Raw genomic sequence first — 17,649 nt, 5'->3', positions numbered from 1 at the left:
TAACATTTCAGCACATTTGTAAGTGTATCTATATAAAGATCAACTATACAGCTGCATTCTTTGAGGGAGATTTCATTTAAAACATCTCTCACTAAATCAGGTTAATGAGAGATGTTTTCCCCACCAAAGAGCCAATAAGCCAAAATACACAAGTTTTACTTGTGCTCTAGCCTTCCCTCTGTTGCCATATTTACTCTTTTCTCATGTTTAGCCTTTTGGCTTTCATGTCAAGTCGAAACGCAGGCATACAGCATTTTGACTGACGATAGACGGGATCATCATTTGACAATTTTCTGGCCTTAGATTTCTAAAGCACAATTTGCTGTAGTCACCAGAAACTCACCGAGTTAGGTTCAAGAGACTGGAGAAGCTTTAAAAAAAAAAATCATGGAGGATTATCTTCTGCTACTAACATTTCATCGCTATTATATGGCTGGAACCATCGCTATTGTTTTCATCTCTTCATGTGAAAACAAGTGACGGGCAAAACTTCAAGTCTGGGTACTTACTCAAATGCACGTGATGTGAAATTAGGCTGGAAGCTTTGCATGACATCTACAAGGTCGTAAGGCTGGCTAGTAATTATATGTTTCACAATACTGCCTTTTACAACTGTATTCATTTATCCTACTCAAGTGATGAAGCTACTGATAGAATTAACAGAAACTATGTTTTACAAACTTTTCCAAGCACATTCTAAATGTGAGCTTAGACTCAAAACAGTGCCGTAAGGCAGTTAATTAATTTTATTTCACAGGTGGCCAAAATGAAGCCTTAAGATTGCCTGTGACCTTCCCATGAACATAAAACGAGTGAAGGGGTGGAGCAGAAGTCCTGACTTTAAAGTCTACATCTCATTCTCCTATAAACACAGGCAGAAGGGTATGGTTTGGTCCTACAGATGAGCATATACAACAGCTTGTTACTACCCAAAAGAACACGTTCGTTTCTTGCTCCCTTCCCCTGCCTGCTCCCGGCTGTGCTGCTGTCATACCCCCCTGCTTATGCCAGCTCTGGTGCTCATGAGTCCGATCAGACCACTGAGCTGATCCCATCCAGCAACCTGGGGGAAAAAAAACATTCACGTTTCTGTCAAATTATTTTTCACATAATTTAGCAAATTGCATCGGCTCAGTGGAGTTGTCTGAGAAGCAGCAGAGCTAGTGGAAGGGAAGGACCAGGCACAGGTGGCTGGGTAGGTACAGAAGAAAAGAGGAGCGGATCATCTCCATTCATTAGGCACAAGCTGTTAGCCGAATTCTGCTGTAGCACTAAACCATGCTGTTTGATTTCCAGCAGATCCTTAACTTTATCTGAATTTGTCAACTTAATTGGGAGCTCATCATTGCTGATTAGTACAACATGTGCTAAAATCCCAGAATTGGCCTGGCTTGTTTCATTAACAACAACAGATTCGATTAATTCTGCACTCCAAGGTCACCCTCGTTATATGCAATATGTTCTGCTGAAAGAGCACCCCAATGAAACATCAAATTATACTACAGTAACAATGCAATGATTTTTGGCTTCCTAGACGCTAATCAAAAGGTACTGGGTTGGAAGTCAGCTTACAGACCTTTAATTCCCTGAATATATAAATTCAACTTCTTCGCTCTCTTCCCGTAATCTCCTTTGACTACAGAACATTCAAAACAGGCAATAGTTCAAAGGGGGATCTTTGCTCATTCTTTCGCCAGTATGACAGGGTTAAGGATTTTACCCAAAACACAGCCCCTCTTTGGGAGATAACGTAAGGGATGCTTGGGGGGAGGATCAATCAGTGGCAACAGACCAGCCCTGACCTACAGGACAATCCTGCCCAGCCCACTGTGTCATCTGCTGTGGCTTCCTGGTGAACAGCTGCTTTTAGCAGTGCATGTAGCTGAAGAGCTATTGAACTCTTGCGGTGCTTATACAGATGTGCAGTTCTTAGACAGAGGAACCAACGGGGACAGGATGGTGGAGGGTACATTTTGCATCTGCTTCTTTCTGGAAAGCAGCCTAGAGATGTCCTGTAAAGCTAGCAAGGAAAACATTGGATCTCTCCAAAGCATGAGATTTCTCTTTTCCTCTACCAATGTAGCAAGATGCCTTCCACTCCATTTTCTATTTAAAAATTTAACAAATCACTTACAGAGAGTTGGAATGGGAAGCTCTCAGCAACGGTGTTGAAACAGTAGTGTTATGGTGGGGTAGCTTTGGTGAAGAAGGTAATGAAGAATCGGTCATCTCCTCGATATCTGAATGAGAAGATGCTGATTTGGGAGATTTCTTTTTACCAAAAGCTTGCTTGAAGGAGCTGCGCAACTGAAAAAAACAAAGCCACAACAGTAGGCACATCATTAAGGAGGAAACCAGGCAAAAAAGCCACAGAGTAAAAACTCTAACATGCAAATACTCCAAACGATACAGCCATACTCATATGTATTTACATGGGTAAAAAAGAATAAAAAAAGCTTTTTTTCCTTAACTGTTTTATGAGATTAATAAGGTCAATAGGACTGGATATCAATGCTTCCTATTTTTAAGATAACTATTTTATAGCAAATACTACTCAGCGCAACAAGCTTTACAGTGATATTGTAGCAACTTGCAGCTATAACATAACGTGGCTCAGACAAGGTTAATGATGCTGAAATGGTTAGTCATGTAAATGGACGGGTTAGCTTTGTATCTCATAGTTTAAAGTAAGTCTTCCTTACCTCATTGACCTGCCGGAAGAAGCGCAAGCAAAAGGAAGTGGGGGAAGGAAAAAAGACATGTTTTAACAGATAAAGCCAGTGATAAGGAAAGCTTTGGATTTCTAAGACAAACATGACCAATAATCAACAAAGACCAACAGTTACTTTAAAACTGGAACCCTGTATTTTCCAAAACCAGGTGTTTCATACAACACACTGTCATTTTTGCATTACTTGAGGGAGAAACCAGTGCCAAATCTGTTAACTATTTAAATTATATTTTCTCCTTGGCTCAGACGGAATGTTTTGCCTAGCAGACAAGTTAATATTTTGTTTTCCTTTGCAGGAAAAGGTATTTCACCAAGTGAAAATACTGAATCTTCTCTACCCACCTGGAACTAAAAAAACCCCTTTTTTAAATGCGACTGACATTTTCCAAACAATGAAAAGAATGAATATTCATGTGATTAAACTGATGTTACTGCAAAGTTACAGTTCAACAGTCAGTGTTCAAGAGGTGTTTGGACAACACTCTTAGATATATGGTTTAACTTTTAGTTTGCCCTGAGTGGAGTCAGGGTCTGAACTTGATTGTCACGAGTCCCTTCCAATTCAGGATACTCTATGGACATTGTTTAATGCTATCACAAATTACTTGTTGTGAACAGCCTGGCTTAATATGAGCTGAAAGTTATTTTTAAACTAGACAAAGACTCCTACGGCAAGAAATGTTGAAAATCTGGTGTTTCAGCTCTGAACGGGCAGCTGTGTTGTTTCTGTATATAATGAAAAGATCTTGGCTGATAACTTCCTCGGTATTTGTGGAATAAACAATGTGTGAATCAGATTCAACTTACATATTTTCTGATTACTGATTTAATTTTCAATTTTAATTTTACAGCAATGATGTACTAATTCTTAATAACAATGTAAAAGTACTGTCCTGTTTCTTCTACTTCACGAAAACTTTACTTATTTCTCTTTATAATAAGGAGATGTTTTCTTAACTTTCTCTAAAAATAGTCATCTGATGAATGAGAAGTGTAGGCTGATGTAGGATAATATCTACTAGGTTACAATAACAAAGAAGAGAAGCTGAAGCAAAAATTTAAAAAGTGTTTCTCTTAACTAGGGCTTAATGATTACAAAAGGTCTGCATTGCAAATTAAGAGTCGCTAGCAATTTAAAAATTACAGCAATTTACTTAGTCTATAACTAATGTATAACCCAGCACAAGAAGGATTTGGAGATGACATTGTTTCCGTTCAACCAATTATTTCAAGGGCACAGTGGAAATACTGCTGTTATGAAGGAGCTGGCAAGATATCAAATTGAAACCACTGGGATAAGACAGAAATAAAATCAAGAATCTGCTCAGGAAGCTACTTCTTACAGTTCAGGAGTTTCATAATCATTTCTGAGAGGATATTGTGCAAATACAAATTAAGCTTTTACTAGCTCAAACTGCATTTTGTAGCTATACAAACTGATCTGTACACCCAAAAGATCCAGGGAGATTTAAATTCAGTGGGAAGGAAGGGGTGGGTTGCTTTACTGGCTACGATAAAGGATCTAGGGACTTTAGTCCAAACTACAGTCAGAGGAGGTCACTAAGGCAGTTATGGTCTAATTCATTTCAAAATGGAGTTTAATATAATGTACCTTTCCTCCAGTACAGGGTACCTTGTACACAGTACATGATGAGCAAAGAAAGAAAAATGGGAGATGAAAGGTAAGTATCGCAAAATCTTGCAAAATAAATGTCCATCACAATCAATTTTTAAAGATTGCTATATTTTGTTGTAGAACTCGTTGGTAATATTCAAAACAGAGTTCTTAAAGTGTTTAACATGTTCACTTAAAAGAAAACCCTACGAGCAAAAAAAAAAAAAAAAAAAGAATGATTTCTCGTTGTGGATTTGTTTTACTTTAATGACAGACGTCGAGCTTTCCCTAAGGGGTTGGACATCATATTACTTTTAGCCAGAATTGATCTTTGACAGCTATTTCTAATTTAAGACTGGCCTTTTGGCTGTTAAGCTCAAATTCAATCCTAGGCAGAGTCAACACAAGCATATACATCACTTACGACTCAATTAAGCCTTCAAAAGAGAGTTTACACAGGATTTAAACAGTGCACAGTCCTTGCGCTGACCTGTTGCATGAAGGGACGAAGGAGGAGCCGAGCGGCTGGATTTCACTGTGCATGTTCTGACAATTTTATGCACACCGCACACAATTTGTTAAAATACACTCACCCAGTTCTTCCTCTTCTTTTTCTTTGAATCACTCTCGATGTTGCTTCCTACGCTGGAGTGACTGGTAGCACTGTTAATACTGGAGACGCTATCCGAGGAGTGCTGCCGTCGGATCCGCAGGTCCGTGGGTTGAGCAGCTCCAGGTCCTGAATATGAACAGAGGCGGCGTCAAAATTATGTAAGAAATTTGATGTAAGTGTAAATCACAGGGATAAGTAAGAGAAGAGTGATAAGACAGGACTGCACTCAGACTCTCTATTGGAAATTACTGAAAACACCAAAGAAAATAAAGCCTGACAGCTCTGAAATGGGGATTTTTGCTCCCTGCTGCTTCGCATCAGTGTCTAGGTGGGTGAATTACTAAAAGCTTATAGTAAATTCGAGGACCTCACACTGAAGGTGGAAAAGCTTTGTTAAAATGTCTTCTTTTGTGTCTAACACATCCGGTTACTTCTGTAGAATTAACTGCACTGTTTACACAGATGCTCATTTCAAATCCCTGTGCTACCAAAGCAAGTAACCAGAGCGTGGTCGTGAGGCAAAGCTGAACTCAGATGGTTACATCAGCTCTTTTCAAGAGGACTAAAGTCTCAGGAGCACTGCACCATTGCTATACGTGGTTGCTTGCTTCTCACCTTTGCAGTTGAGCTCAGGTGTGTTAATCACTCCATTGATGGCAGCCTGGGCAGCAGCATTTTGCTTCTTCAGTAGTTCAATAGTCTTCCTTAACTCGTTCAGTTCTGAATCCTTGAATAAGGAAAAAAAACCTCAAACAGTGATACGATGGAAAACACAGATGGTAACTAACTACTCTAGAGGAGCCACCTTTCAATCTAAGTATTGGTAGTCGATAGAGAATTTATGGAATATATATGTACAAGGGGATGAAAATGAGGTTTGGTATACCTGGGGAAGCACACCCTGAGAAGATTGCAAAATAGCTTGGTTACTATGATACACAAAAATGTACATGCTCTGTAATACAGAAATAATGTATATTCAAGTACAGTGTCCAAAAATCCAATATTGCCTGTCTTACAAGGATTTTTCTTGGTATTTCTCTTGAAAATGCATGTGTGCGGATGCATTGGGAAGAAATTTATTATAAAACTATGCATTTCTGAAGACTCGTGTCAAAAGCAACAATTTATAGGAATAACCAGATCAGTTGTCACAACATCCCAGTGAGGAACATGCGTATTTTACTGAAAATTTTTATGAATTTTACTCCGTCACCACAACTGAGGAAACTAAGGCAAATGGTTGTTTGGTTTTCTTTTTCCTCCCACAACTCTAGAAGGAGCACAAGCAACAATGCTGGAAACACAAGTCAAGACTTCCCCAAATACTTTTCAAGCTTGCCTTTTGTTCCGCTGTCATTGTCAGGCTCTGCAGTCTGATCGTCATGTTCCCCAGGCTCTGCTCAAATGCTGCTACCAGGTGAGCCTGAAAGTTAAACCATACAGAAGTAGTAGTCCTCCCCAAACAAGGATATTTCTGCAGGTATTTAAAGGGACCACCTCCTGCATTGCATTGTTTGTTGCGTAAATGATATGGAGAAAATGACACCAATTAGAAATGCCAAATGATAGAACTTACGTCATGATAAAGCTCACAAACAAATTACCAGGAACAATTTAATTGTGGAAAATCAGAAATGCCAAAGGTAAGAGATTGATTTCAAAACTTGAGAAAACGACAGCCCTTTCATACACAACTACTACTAGCATACTACTACTATGAAATGATGCTGGTTTAGGCTATAAACCATGCCCTGCTCGGTGGCAGCTGCGACCAAACACTTTAGAAAACAGACGTAGGAGTAACACTGTGACCTGGTCCATCAGTAGGAGACTTCCTGGAGGTGGCTCCTCAGTCACCTGCTACACCCATCTCTCTGATGCCATGATTTCAGTAGCCAGGACAGTTATCTCAGACATGCTCTAACAGAGCAGCGAAGCGGGATTTTTTTCTGGTTTGGAATTCTCATTTATTCTGTAAAATGTGCAATCCTACATCCAGAATACATTGAGAACAAAAACACCTCCTGGATCCCTAGGAGTTAAGGTCCTCTGAAGAGCCACATCTCAAACTAATCCAGTTCACGTACTTTCCTCAGTCATTTAAAGCTGCCTAGATTTGGTGATAAATGGAAAACACATTTTGCCAATTTGTTGAAATAGAAAGACATATTCGATTCCATTTTTTTTAAAAACGTTTCACAGATTAATTAACTGAGGCTTTTAAGGGACACTTTAGGGAATACATCTTGCCACCTGAAAGCATTCCTGATACCAAAAAAGCATGGAAGGATATTTTTGGTCATCGAGCCACGCCCCCAGGCTATTGCAAGCAATGATGTGAAAAGATCTCCTATCACAAAACATAGGGAGGAAAAAGAGATAAATCCATCCTTATTTCTAAACATTTCCTGCTGTTCATTTTTGAAATTAGACTTAATCTTTGACTTTTTAGGTGGGCCATTACTAGCATGTAAAAAAGTTATGTAGTAATAATTTTCAGGCACTCTCACACAGTTAAGGTAACTCTTGCCACAGAGCTTTTCACAAAAAGTTTAAATCTTTTTCCAGAGAGTAGAAAAAAAACCCCAAACTATCACTCCTAAGTTTTAGGAGGATACGTTAAAAAGTGAAATAAAACAGAAAACAGTAAATAAAACATAAAGCAAATTTTTAGATAGAGGAAAGCCAGGCAGAAATTTTCCTCCAACTAGACAAATATTTTCCTTGTAGATATTTAAGGCAAAAGCCACTGGAAGTCACAGAGGTGGAGGTTCTCACTGTGCTACCCCAACTGGAGAACTCCGAAAGCCAAGTCAGTCAGTTCAGTCCAGAGATATCTTCTCTGCAGAGAGGTGTAAGGACAGAGCCAGGACTACTGCAGCACTGTAGCCACTCTGCCAGATGCTTTATCAGCTGATATACCTGCATCTAACTCAAAGACTTCTCCAATATTTGAGTGCACCTTGCTTGCAAACAAGGTCCACGTGCTAAATATCATTCAAAATGTCCTGGTGCTTGGCCAGCTACTCTTTTTTCTTTTCCCACGAAGCACTGAGAACCCAATGTCGATTATATTAAGGACATCAGCTAGGAATTAAAAATGACTGAGAAGTAAAAGGAAGGCAAAGTAGATCAAGAAGATGGAAAGGAACTTGATAAAAGGGAACTATGTTTCTAGTGCCATGACATGGCACTGTTTCATAGATATACATGTATATGTATATGTATATGCATGCGTACAGATAACTGAACACAGGCATAGTTCAATATATATTTGTCTCATTAGTCATAATAACCTACACTAACCATAGAAAATAACATTTTATTTATCTATTAAAATAATTCGATACACACAACGACAAGTAAAATTGTGTGAAACCTTTCCAAGCGGAGAAGGACATTCTCTCACCTAAATATATACAGAATAGCAAAACCTTTCACAGAGCCATTCCAGACTTATTCATCAGCAGCACACAGATGACTTATCCTAAATAACTGTTCTCACATTCGCAATGAAAATAAACATGAGCAGTACAATAACATGGGGATGTGCATCTCTCATTCCCATCAGCCCCTATGAAAATAAGCAGAGCTGAGACTGTGAGAAAAGAGCAAAAAGTAATTTAAACCCTCACACTACACACGTATGCAAACCTAAATATTTATTTTAAAAACACAGACTGCAAAGCTTCTGTTGGGGAGGATGAACAGGGAGCAACAAAACCGATATTCAGGAATCCTCAGCAATATTTTGCAAAAGCGAAAAATAAATAGGCAAGAGGGACTGCATGAATTAATAATGGGCTATAAACCCTTAATGCTTTGATCTGAACCTTAAGAAAAAGTTGTTCTTTCAAAATCGAAGAAGGCACCTCGAAATTATCCCTATCTGGAAATCGTTCAGTGAGCTATGGAAAAGGGTTATCTTCACTTCCCAGTTGGAGCAAAACCTTTTCAAATTCTCGCCCCTGATGACCTGAGAAGCATCAAAAGCTGCAGTGTCTATACAGGAAAATTTAAGAAAAAAAAAAGAAATTAAATAAAGAGATTAATTCAAATTGGCTAAGTTAAATGCCGTTTATTTAAAAAAAATCTTGTATAAAGGAAATGTCCATAAAGCACTGTCTTAACAAACATAATTTATTAGTGTTAACTTTTGGGGGAACAGATCTGGCCTTTTACATGGAAAAAGAGCATGTTCTCCGGCTACAGACTGAAATATATTACTAGGACAGTTACAGTAACATGTCTGCAGCAGACTGTTGCTGATTTATGGACAAAGAAGGGGCAGCCCCAAGTCTAAGAAGTTTAAACAGCATGAATAAAAAACTGAAACATTTTAGCAAAGTGAATGAAGGAAAAATGGAATAATATCAAAATAATAAATGAGGCTAACCTTTTTTTTTTTTTTTTTAAAAAAAAAAACCAAAATACTTCCCCCAAAAAACAACCAATCCCAAACCGATCAAAAGGTACAGCAGCAGCATATGTTTAAAACTCTTCTCTGCAAAGACAGTGGTAGCAACCACACGCAAATTCTTGGGCAAATTAATGGCAGCTGGGGCAGGCACAGAGTAGCATGTGCTACTCACTACTCTTGGAGAGAGGCTACTAATTCCTGTGTCGAGTAACAATCTACTGAATCTTAACACCTGCCGTATGAAGAAGAAGGCAACAAAACTAATGCAGAGGTCAATGAGTTGCACAGCTGACAAGGGCTTTGTTTGAAGGACACAAGCTGTGTTATTCGACATGATAAAAAAATGTATGCAAGAGAATCTGGTCCTGTTTCTGGATGAAAACCAACTCATGTATCCAGTCGCCTTTGTATTTGAAAGGCAAAGGTGAGATTTCATTTTTGGAAGATTTTAAAATCATTTTCTTTTCCTCTTGGGGAAAGTGACTGAGTGGTTACATGCATTCAAAGCTCTTTTATTTGACTTCTCTATTAACTGTGGTCTTGGTTTTCCTTTTCCATTTTGCAAGCTAGATGAAACACTGATGCCTGCAGTGAACACCACAGTAGATTTCCCCTTGAGTCCTTCATGGGATAGGTGTCACTGCTCAGATGAAAGCTGTCCTCTGCTGTGCCAAGTTTCGTATTCCACCTATTCAAGAGTGCTGATGGACAGGAATGTCCTCTCCAGTAGCATGTGTTCTGATGTTTATTCATTCCCACAAACTAGGATGTCAGTATGATCTGATGACTATTCATCTGTAGCTTATTTACTCTAGAATTGCTTATTTTTCTAGCAAGCTTCTGTTTTGCAGATTTCTGCAATCTGTGACTACAGCACAGAACACTCAAATAAACTTGCTCAGGGTCATCCATAGCATTGCCTCAACACCTCCTGGCTTCCTAAACTTTTTTTTCCAAGTGTTTTACATTACTTACTCATCAAATTCCTCAGAGGGAACAAGCAGAAGCATTGCCCACACTGGTGAAAATCAGGTATGTCCACTCTGTAACTGTAAACTGGTTCTCAGAGCCGCTTACGCCACTGTTACCTATCATGCCATTAGCCCACACCTTTATCGAAAATTTTCCCTGTTTCCACCAACTTTCATTCCTACTGGTTATGACCTTCATCTGTATCTCATTCCACCCAAATAACAAAAATAGACACTATTTATAAAAACGACACCGTCTTCAATGATATTTCTCACGATCTGAAGATGGTTTACATATATATAAAGCCAAATGAATATTACAATTTAGTATTTAAAGAAAAGCATAAGACAATTTAGTAGGACAGAAGATGTTAGTTTTGGGAAGTTCTCACATGCACGTAGTTATTTTTTGAAACGCATAGGTAACATGAACTGAATGTTAGACACACAAAATCTTTTGGCCACTTTGAAAAACTGGGGTGGTAGTTGGTGCATTACATGCATTCCCTGTTAGGTTTTGTTCTCCAAGTTGTACTCACATTGGCAGTCAACTGAGTTGTCAAAGCTGACACTTTTTCCTGGGATGCATCCAACTCTCTTCGTAGCTTGCGAATCTATGTATTTTAAGAGAGCACTTTACTGCACCATAATATGGAGAAATAAAACAGCAAGACACGAAATGCACAGTGTCTTGACAGAACATTTACGCCTGTCAAACACGACGTGCTCTTACCTCTGACTGGCACTTCTCTTCAGGCTGTAAAATAAAAACGGAGGAAAAGGCATGAGGATATTACGGCATCACCAGCCTGACAAATTTATCAGATTTTTTAATTTCTTTTTTTTTTTTTTTTTTTTTTTATTCCAAAAACTCTAATGTGAATTCCTTATTTTGGATTCCCACTTCCATATTCAATCTAAGACCATCTCCTAATTTATTTACTCTTCAGGAAAAAGAAAACAGGCTGCTTGGACAGTATTTCTTCCTGCAGGAAGGAATTTGGGTTCCACTTCCCAGCCCACCAACCAGCGCACCGCTGAGTCTGAACCATGGAAGTATGAAGTCCTGGCTCCATACCTAAGGGACTGCATGTGGCTCTGAAGAGCCAGGACTGTCACAGAACACGGCTGATCCCAGGCAATTCCCTTCCTCCCATGATTAGCTCTCCATGGGATGGAGATCATGTTTTTGCACTCCAAAGTGATGCGAAAGAAAACAAAAAAAATTGCTCCCACTTGGGCGCTGCCGAGGCACCAGGGTGATGAAAAACCGAGAACGCACAACTAGTTATCTGAGGATGCAAAGTGGATGTACCGAGCATCCGTTGTGGCCTGCATGATAAAATTGTGGCTACTATGGATTTTTTCTAACCAAAGTTATCAGCTAAAGAGAAGTATATGATAGGAGGTTACACACTCCGCTGTCCTTATGTAAATATGCCCACTACTAGCCACCATGAAAATTATACCCATCAAACCACATTATTAGGAGTCACTGGTGCTTGGGCAGCAAGCACGTAATCCAGAAGCTTGGACAGCAGCTGCTGAGTACTCTCCTGGTTATAAACAACAGCCCAGAGGAAAAGATCTGTTTTCCATCCTTCCGATACATTATCTGTTTCAGCTTCGTATGGACCTTGCTTGAGGCAAGGTCAATAATGAAAGGTGGTATTTTCAATTTATTATCAAGGTCTTAAGGCCATGTTACACACGTAGCTTCCCAACAGTGAAACATGTATGTAAAGTAACACTAAATAACACTATGCTGGCTTGACAGGCTTCAAAGACAGTTATACGTGACCTGCCAAGAGCAAGTTCTTCAACGTACTCTGGTGTCACATTTACTCGTTTCAGCCGTGGATGTGTGGTAAGCTTGAAGCTGCATCATACTTGCCTAACAATTTAAAACTAAATATTTTGTTCAATTAACACATCTCACTGAAGTAATTATTATCCACTATTTTTTGGAAAGGATTGTGCTTTAAGAATCCCCCAAATTGTGTTCATAGCACGCCAGGAATACACGACCTTGGATATTAACAGCAGTGAAGCCACTGGGATTTAACCATCAGTGCCAAATACTTTTGTACAGTCTGGTGTGGGCTGGAACTTGCTGTGGCCCTGGGTCGCTGCAGTTAACACCCTACCTAGCTAGAGAAAAGCTAGGCAAGATAGGGTCTGCATGTCTTTAACTTACAAGGTCTTCCACAGTATATGTTTCAATGGAAAATCCTTTGTGAGACTATCAGAAGAAAATGAGCAAACGCAACGCACGTTTAAAAAAATCTTGTGTTTTCCAACTCCAGTAAGTCTTATTTTAGGATCAGATAACCTAAATGAATACATACTTTTGGAGAAAATACTACTGGCATAGTCAACAAATGGTTTCTCTAGAATCATTAAAATCTGTGCATTAAAAACATATTCAAACTTCTTTAGTAGCCAATTGTTAATGCAAAGCTGGAATGACTTTATTCAGCACATTTTGGGGTGCTTTAAGTAATGAAGTTCAAATGTCCTCAGATCTACCAAGGTCCTTTGTACCAAAACCTATTAAGAGTAGTTGTAAAACACTGACTCAAAAAATAAATTGCTGCTTTTAGGCGATTAAAGTCTGCGTTTAATAAGGATACTGCTAAATATCCACAGGCGTCTTTATGAATGTAAATATTTTTTTTGTAGCCAGCATTCAGAATGTAATCAAATGAAAAGCACCTTCCCCCTTCCTTGAATAGTAAAAATAATTAGCACAAGATCAGTCAATTCAATAATTTTGATTAGGAAACCCAAATTGTTAATTTCATTATACTCACTGTTGAATAAATAGATGATGTGCTGGACACCAAAGAGAGAGAAGAACCATGCACTAAAGGAAAGAAAACAATTAGACTGAATATAAATATAGTAACCACACAGTAGAATCATCATAGATCATCCACTACCAATGACCAGCGTACTGAAGAAATACTTTCACAAATTTCATCATCCATCATAAACTTACTTATATTATTGCACCGATAATGTACAGGTTGAAGAATGCATGACCAGGGAATACAATCCATAAACTTTGATTTGGTAAAGCTGTTTTAATAATACTTTTTTCTTTTTTTTGGAAATGAGGTATAGTCAAGAAGCTTAAAAAGAAAAGTTTTGATGAAGGTTTCATCATAAATTAATATTTCTCTGAATAGCTTAAGACTCTTGCAAAAGGCCTTACTCAGGATAAAAACCCAATAAATTAACTGAAATGCAGAAGAGATTACAAAAGTAAATCCAAATACTTCATTTTCAGTTTTAGATGAGACCGAGGGGGCAAGCTGTGTCCTTTAAGCAGCAGACCAAGATGGAGATGTCCTGAGAAGACTATGATACCCAGCTTCAGTATGTAACCAGATGCTCCAGGAGAAGATGTGGAGCACTCAGGGCAGAAACCATTGTCTAATTTTGGGGCTCTGAATTGTCTTCTGAATGCAGCTGTATCTTCTTTCTGATGACTACTAGGGAGCTGTATCATGGGCATCATTGAGCTGAACATTCCCTATCCCTGCAGGGTTTTCTGGTCTTTCTTTAAAGCAATGACATTTCTTTAACAAGGCAAAGTTCTTTCTCTCAGAACAATTACCTGACTGAAAACATGGCTACAAAATCTTCTCCGGAAAAGAATCCATTTCAAGCAGTTTTTGCATTTAAATAGACACTAGTAAAAGATATACATACACATTGATTCTCAAGGTCGTTACCATCACCCTGGTGTTAGGATTTACATATAACGTAATTTTATTTTTGATCATGCTATTAAAAAAACTACCTGAAGCTATTCTTTCTGTTACTGAAACATGCAAAATTACCTTTCCTTTATCTTTAGAAACAAAATACATTTAACTGAAACTTGCATTCAATCTTCTGATAACTTCGTACAAATCCTATGAAATCGTGTTAAATCACTTTTTCTTTCATCTAAATCTTCCATCCAAAAAAAAAAGTTTAGAAAAGCTGCCATTTTTCCCTAATTGCTACTGCAGTTCTCCTGCATTCATAATAAATGGGTTCTGCTTTCCCATTGACATTATATCCTAAGGCAAGGCTGGAAAGAGAAGTAAACAAAGTCTAAGCTGGCTTCAGGAGGAATTTAAGACAATTTTAAAAACCCACAAGAAAGTAAAAAAAACTCACACCCATTTGCTTTTTCTGGTTAATCATATTTTAAATTAAAATGATCTTTATAGTTAGATGTTAAGGACTGTATTGCATTAAGAACATAAAAATAACTAGCTTCAGTCAGACCCAGGGTCTGTCTAATCGTGTGCTCCATCTCTGGCTGCAACTGCAGCACATGTTTATTTAGGGAAAAGAATGGAAGGAGGAGGCAGATACCCAGTGATTTTTTTCCCCAGGTACACTTTTGCATCTTCTGGGAATCAGCAGAGATGGAAATTGCAGCCAGACCAGTATTGTTCATAGTCCCTGTGGCCTCTCTACCATTAACTTGCTTAACGACTTCTGAATCCACTGACACATTTTGCCTGTAACAAAGAACTCTTCTTGTGTTTAGAAATACAATTCTTCACCATTGTTTTAAACCTGCTGCTGAATCAGTCATTAAGTTCCACGAGTCTCTCCACACTCCTGTGATATAAGTAATCAATAACTATCCTCTTTATAATGCATTAAATTACATATTATCACCCCCTTTTGGTCATCATTTTTCCAAGCTGAAGACTCCTAATCTATTTTAACTCTTTTCATGTTGTAGATGTTACGCAAGATCTCCTTGTCGCTTTTTTTTTTTTTACCTGCATTTTACCCTTAAGACCACCTTTGTTAAAATGGAAAACCTGAAGCGCAGCCGACATTGCACAAGGCCACCGATGGACTCATACAAAGAATATATTATTTTCTAGTTTGCCTCTCTATACTCTTCCTTCGTGCAGCTCTTACAAGCTAGAGATGTATTCAAGAAAGCAACCACATCAACCTGCCAGAGAAGAAACAGATCTCCTTACAATGGATTGGGACACACACATTTTTGAGTTAACATCAACTGGGATTTTGAAGATCTCATTGGGACTCAAAACAAAATAAAGGAAAGAACGTGTAACTCTGGGAATGATACTCCTGCTATGTAAAAACATCACCACTGGCACGTTTCAATGGGTGTATAATTTGAGATTTCTGGTTTCGAGGACAACTAAGGAGTTAATATTTTTGCTCAATTTCTTGTTAAAGTATCTGCAGATGGCTACTTTAAGGCTATTTAATTAGGAGCCTGAAGGCAGTTATGCTCTTGATGTGATTCCTGCTTTTTGCAGTTAACATGCATCTGCATGCAGCCTACAAACCTAAATTGTTTTGGAGGTACTATTTTAGAGCACTATAAATGCATATGCAAGAATGTATCATTTTTACTGTTAGGAAAGAAACTGTCTAGCTGTGGTCAACTGTCCAAAGAGTAGAAAGAACAACAGGTATTGCAGTCAGTAGCACAAAAAGGCATAAAAATTTATATTCCAACAACGATGAATTTAATTCCTTTCTCTCTAGGAGGTGGAGGCAGCGGCAGCACGGGGAAGCAGGGAAACTGGATAGCCAAGAGACCACTTCAATTTTAGGCTGTGTTTTCTGCCTGAAGTTCTGGGTAGTTTGGAGGCTGTTCCTGCTGGCATCTCCCCAGACCTGAAACCCTTCCTATCACGAGAGTTATATACTGCAAGGCTGACTAATGTTTCCACCTACACGCTGTGCTGTGAGGAGAGAACATGACTGTACTTCACACTACAGAGACAAAAGAAGAAAAAGGCTTTTACGAATAAATCCTGGCCCTGCTGAAGTTAATAAGAACCAAATGCCTTGTAATCTTATGTGCCAATAAATAATTAAGTAGTAGGTTAGTAAGCTTTATTTAAGACCTGGATTTATATTTCATTGACACTGGCTGATTGTATAAAATTAATTTGTCCATTAACCACAAATTTACTTTCTATAATAATTTTTGATCTATTCTCTCAAGGCGAAGGTGAATGATCTATTCATGTTTTTTGATCCATTCTCTCATTCCGTGAAGATGAATTAGATCCACAGGTTTGAAAACACAGAACAACATACGTGCCATATTCAGAACCACTTGCTTACTTATAACTTGTGATTCCCTGAAAAATAAGCAGGAGCTAAGAAGCAGGCTATCCCTGCCTTCTGTACAGCCAGAGAAGGGACAGAAAACCTTTAACCTGAAGACAAAACCACAGAGACTGCACCTAAAAATTCATCCCATCTGGTAAAATATTATTATCCTTTTAGGTGCCAAAAATTCAGGAAAATCTGAAAGGGTCTTCTTCAGCATGCCCACTGTAAGGTGAAATTGTATACAAAAGTGATCTTTTTCCATGGCTTTCAAGCCCATAACTTGGTAGAGTTTTCTTGTACTTCATTTTTATTACTTTTTTTAAATGAATGAAAAGCACTTTGTAGAGCATCTCATCTAACTCTTCCTTTTTCCTTTCCTTTTTTTTTTTTTTTTAAATGGTTCACCTTCAAACATGGAATACTTATCAAATATTCTTACAAACTAGCCTCTCTCCTGGACAGGAACTTCTGAATTATAAGAGATACTTTAACCTCCAACACGCCAAAATGGATTTGCTGCAATCTTAAGCATACTTCAAAGACTGTTACAATTTTTTTGAGGATGTTTTCTATAAAACCTGAGTAAGTTTTGCTGTAGTAGCTCATTCAGTAAATCATCTAAGTATAACACAGATGCAGTGATTTAAATTCCTTCACAGATTATATTAAGAAACTCTTTAGTAAGAGCAGGGCTGTTTATCACAGAATGGAATTCAAGTGACTAAGTACCCAGCGTTCTATAACTCTTCATGATAATCTAGCTTTCTGAGATTATGGCATAAACAAAGGTTAATTCTTGCAACAACACAGTTTTGAGCCCTACAGAGTTTTCAACCCCTAACGAAGATCCTCAGCCATGGCCCTCTAAAATAAAACTAAACGTAATGGGGTTAGATTGACTAAATTCAATAATGAATTAGACCTGAATCTTTCCGGAGTCATATCCAAGATACATTTTCTACCTCTTCCAATGGCAGAAAACTGATGGGATAACTGGTATCTCCAGGAAGGCACGTTGTGGCTCTTAAAAGCCCATGCATGCCTGGCTCTAGGGGAGGAAGCAAGCCAGCAATGGCTTGTGTGACCTCTGGTGATAAAGAAAATTATTAGAAAAACTCTGTAACAGTGGTAACACTCCTGAGTAAGTGTACGTCTTCAGTGGTGGAGGAAGCAAGC

The 17,649-nt window shown here is 38.4% G+C and overlaps 1 protein-coding gene across 1 annotated transcript in view; it reads right to left on the bottom strand.

Annotated features, from left to right (window-relative positions):
* The window catches only part of NAV2 (neuron navigator 2), a 240,549-nt gene that overhangs the window by 17,998 nt on the left and 204,902 nt on the right, over positions 1-17,649 (bottom strand). Inside the window, 8 exon segments of the mRNA XM_086614125.1 lie at positions 2,135-2,307; positions 2,703-2,711; positions 4,940-5,085; positions 5,575-5,686; positions 6,302-6,385; positions 10,893-10,967; positions 11,087-11,110; positions 13,167-13,219. Of these exon segments, the coding sequence (XP_086470251.1) occupies positions 2,135-2,307; positions 2,703-2,711; positions 4,940-5,085; positions 5,575-5,686; positions 6,302-6,385; positions 10,893-10,967; positions 11,087-11,110; positions 13,167-13,219 (676 nt within the window).

The sequence above is a fragment of the Tauraco erythrolophus genome, chromosome 6, assembly GCF_009769465.1.
Source record: "Tauraco erythrolophus isolate bTauEry1 chromosome 6, bTauEry1.pri, whole genome shotgun sequence".
NCBI lineage: Eukaryota > Metazoa > Chordata > Aves > Musophagiformes > Musophagidae > Tauraco > Tauraco erythrolophus.
This window is presented reverse-complemented; position numbering and strand designations above follow the sequence as displayed.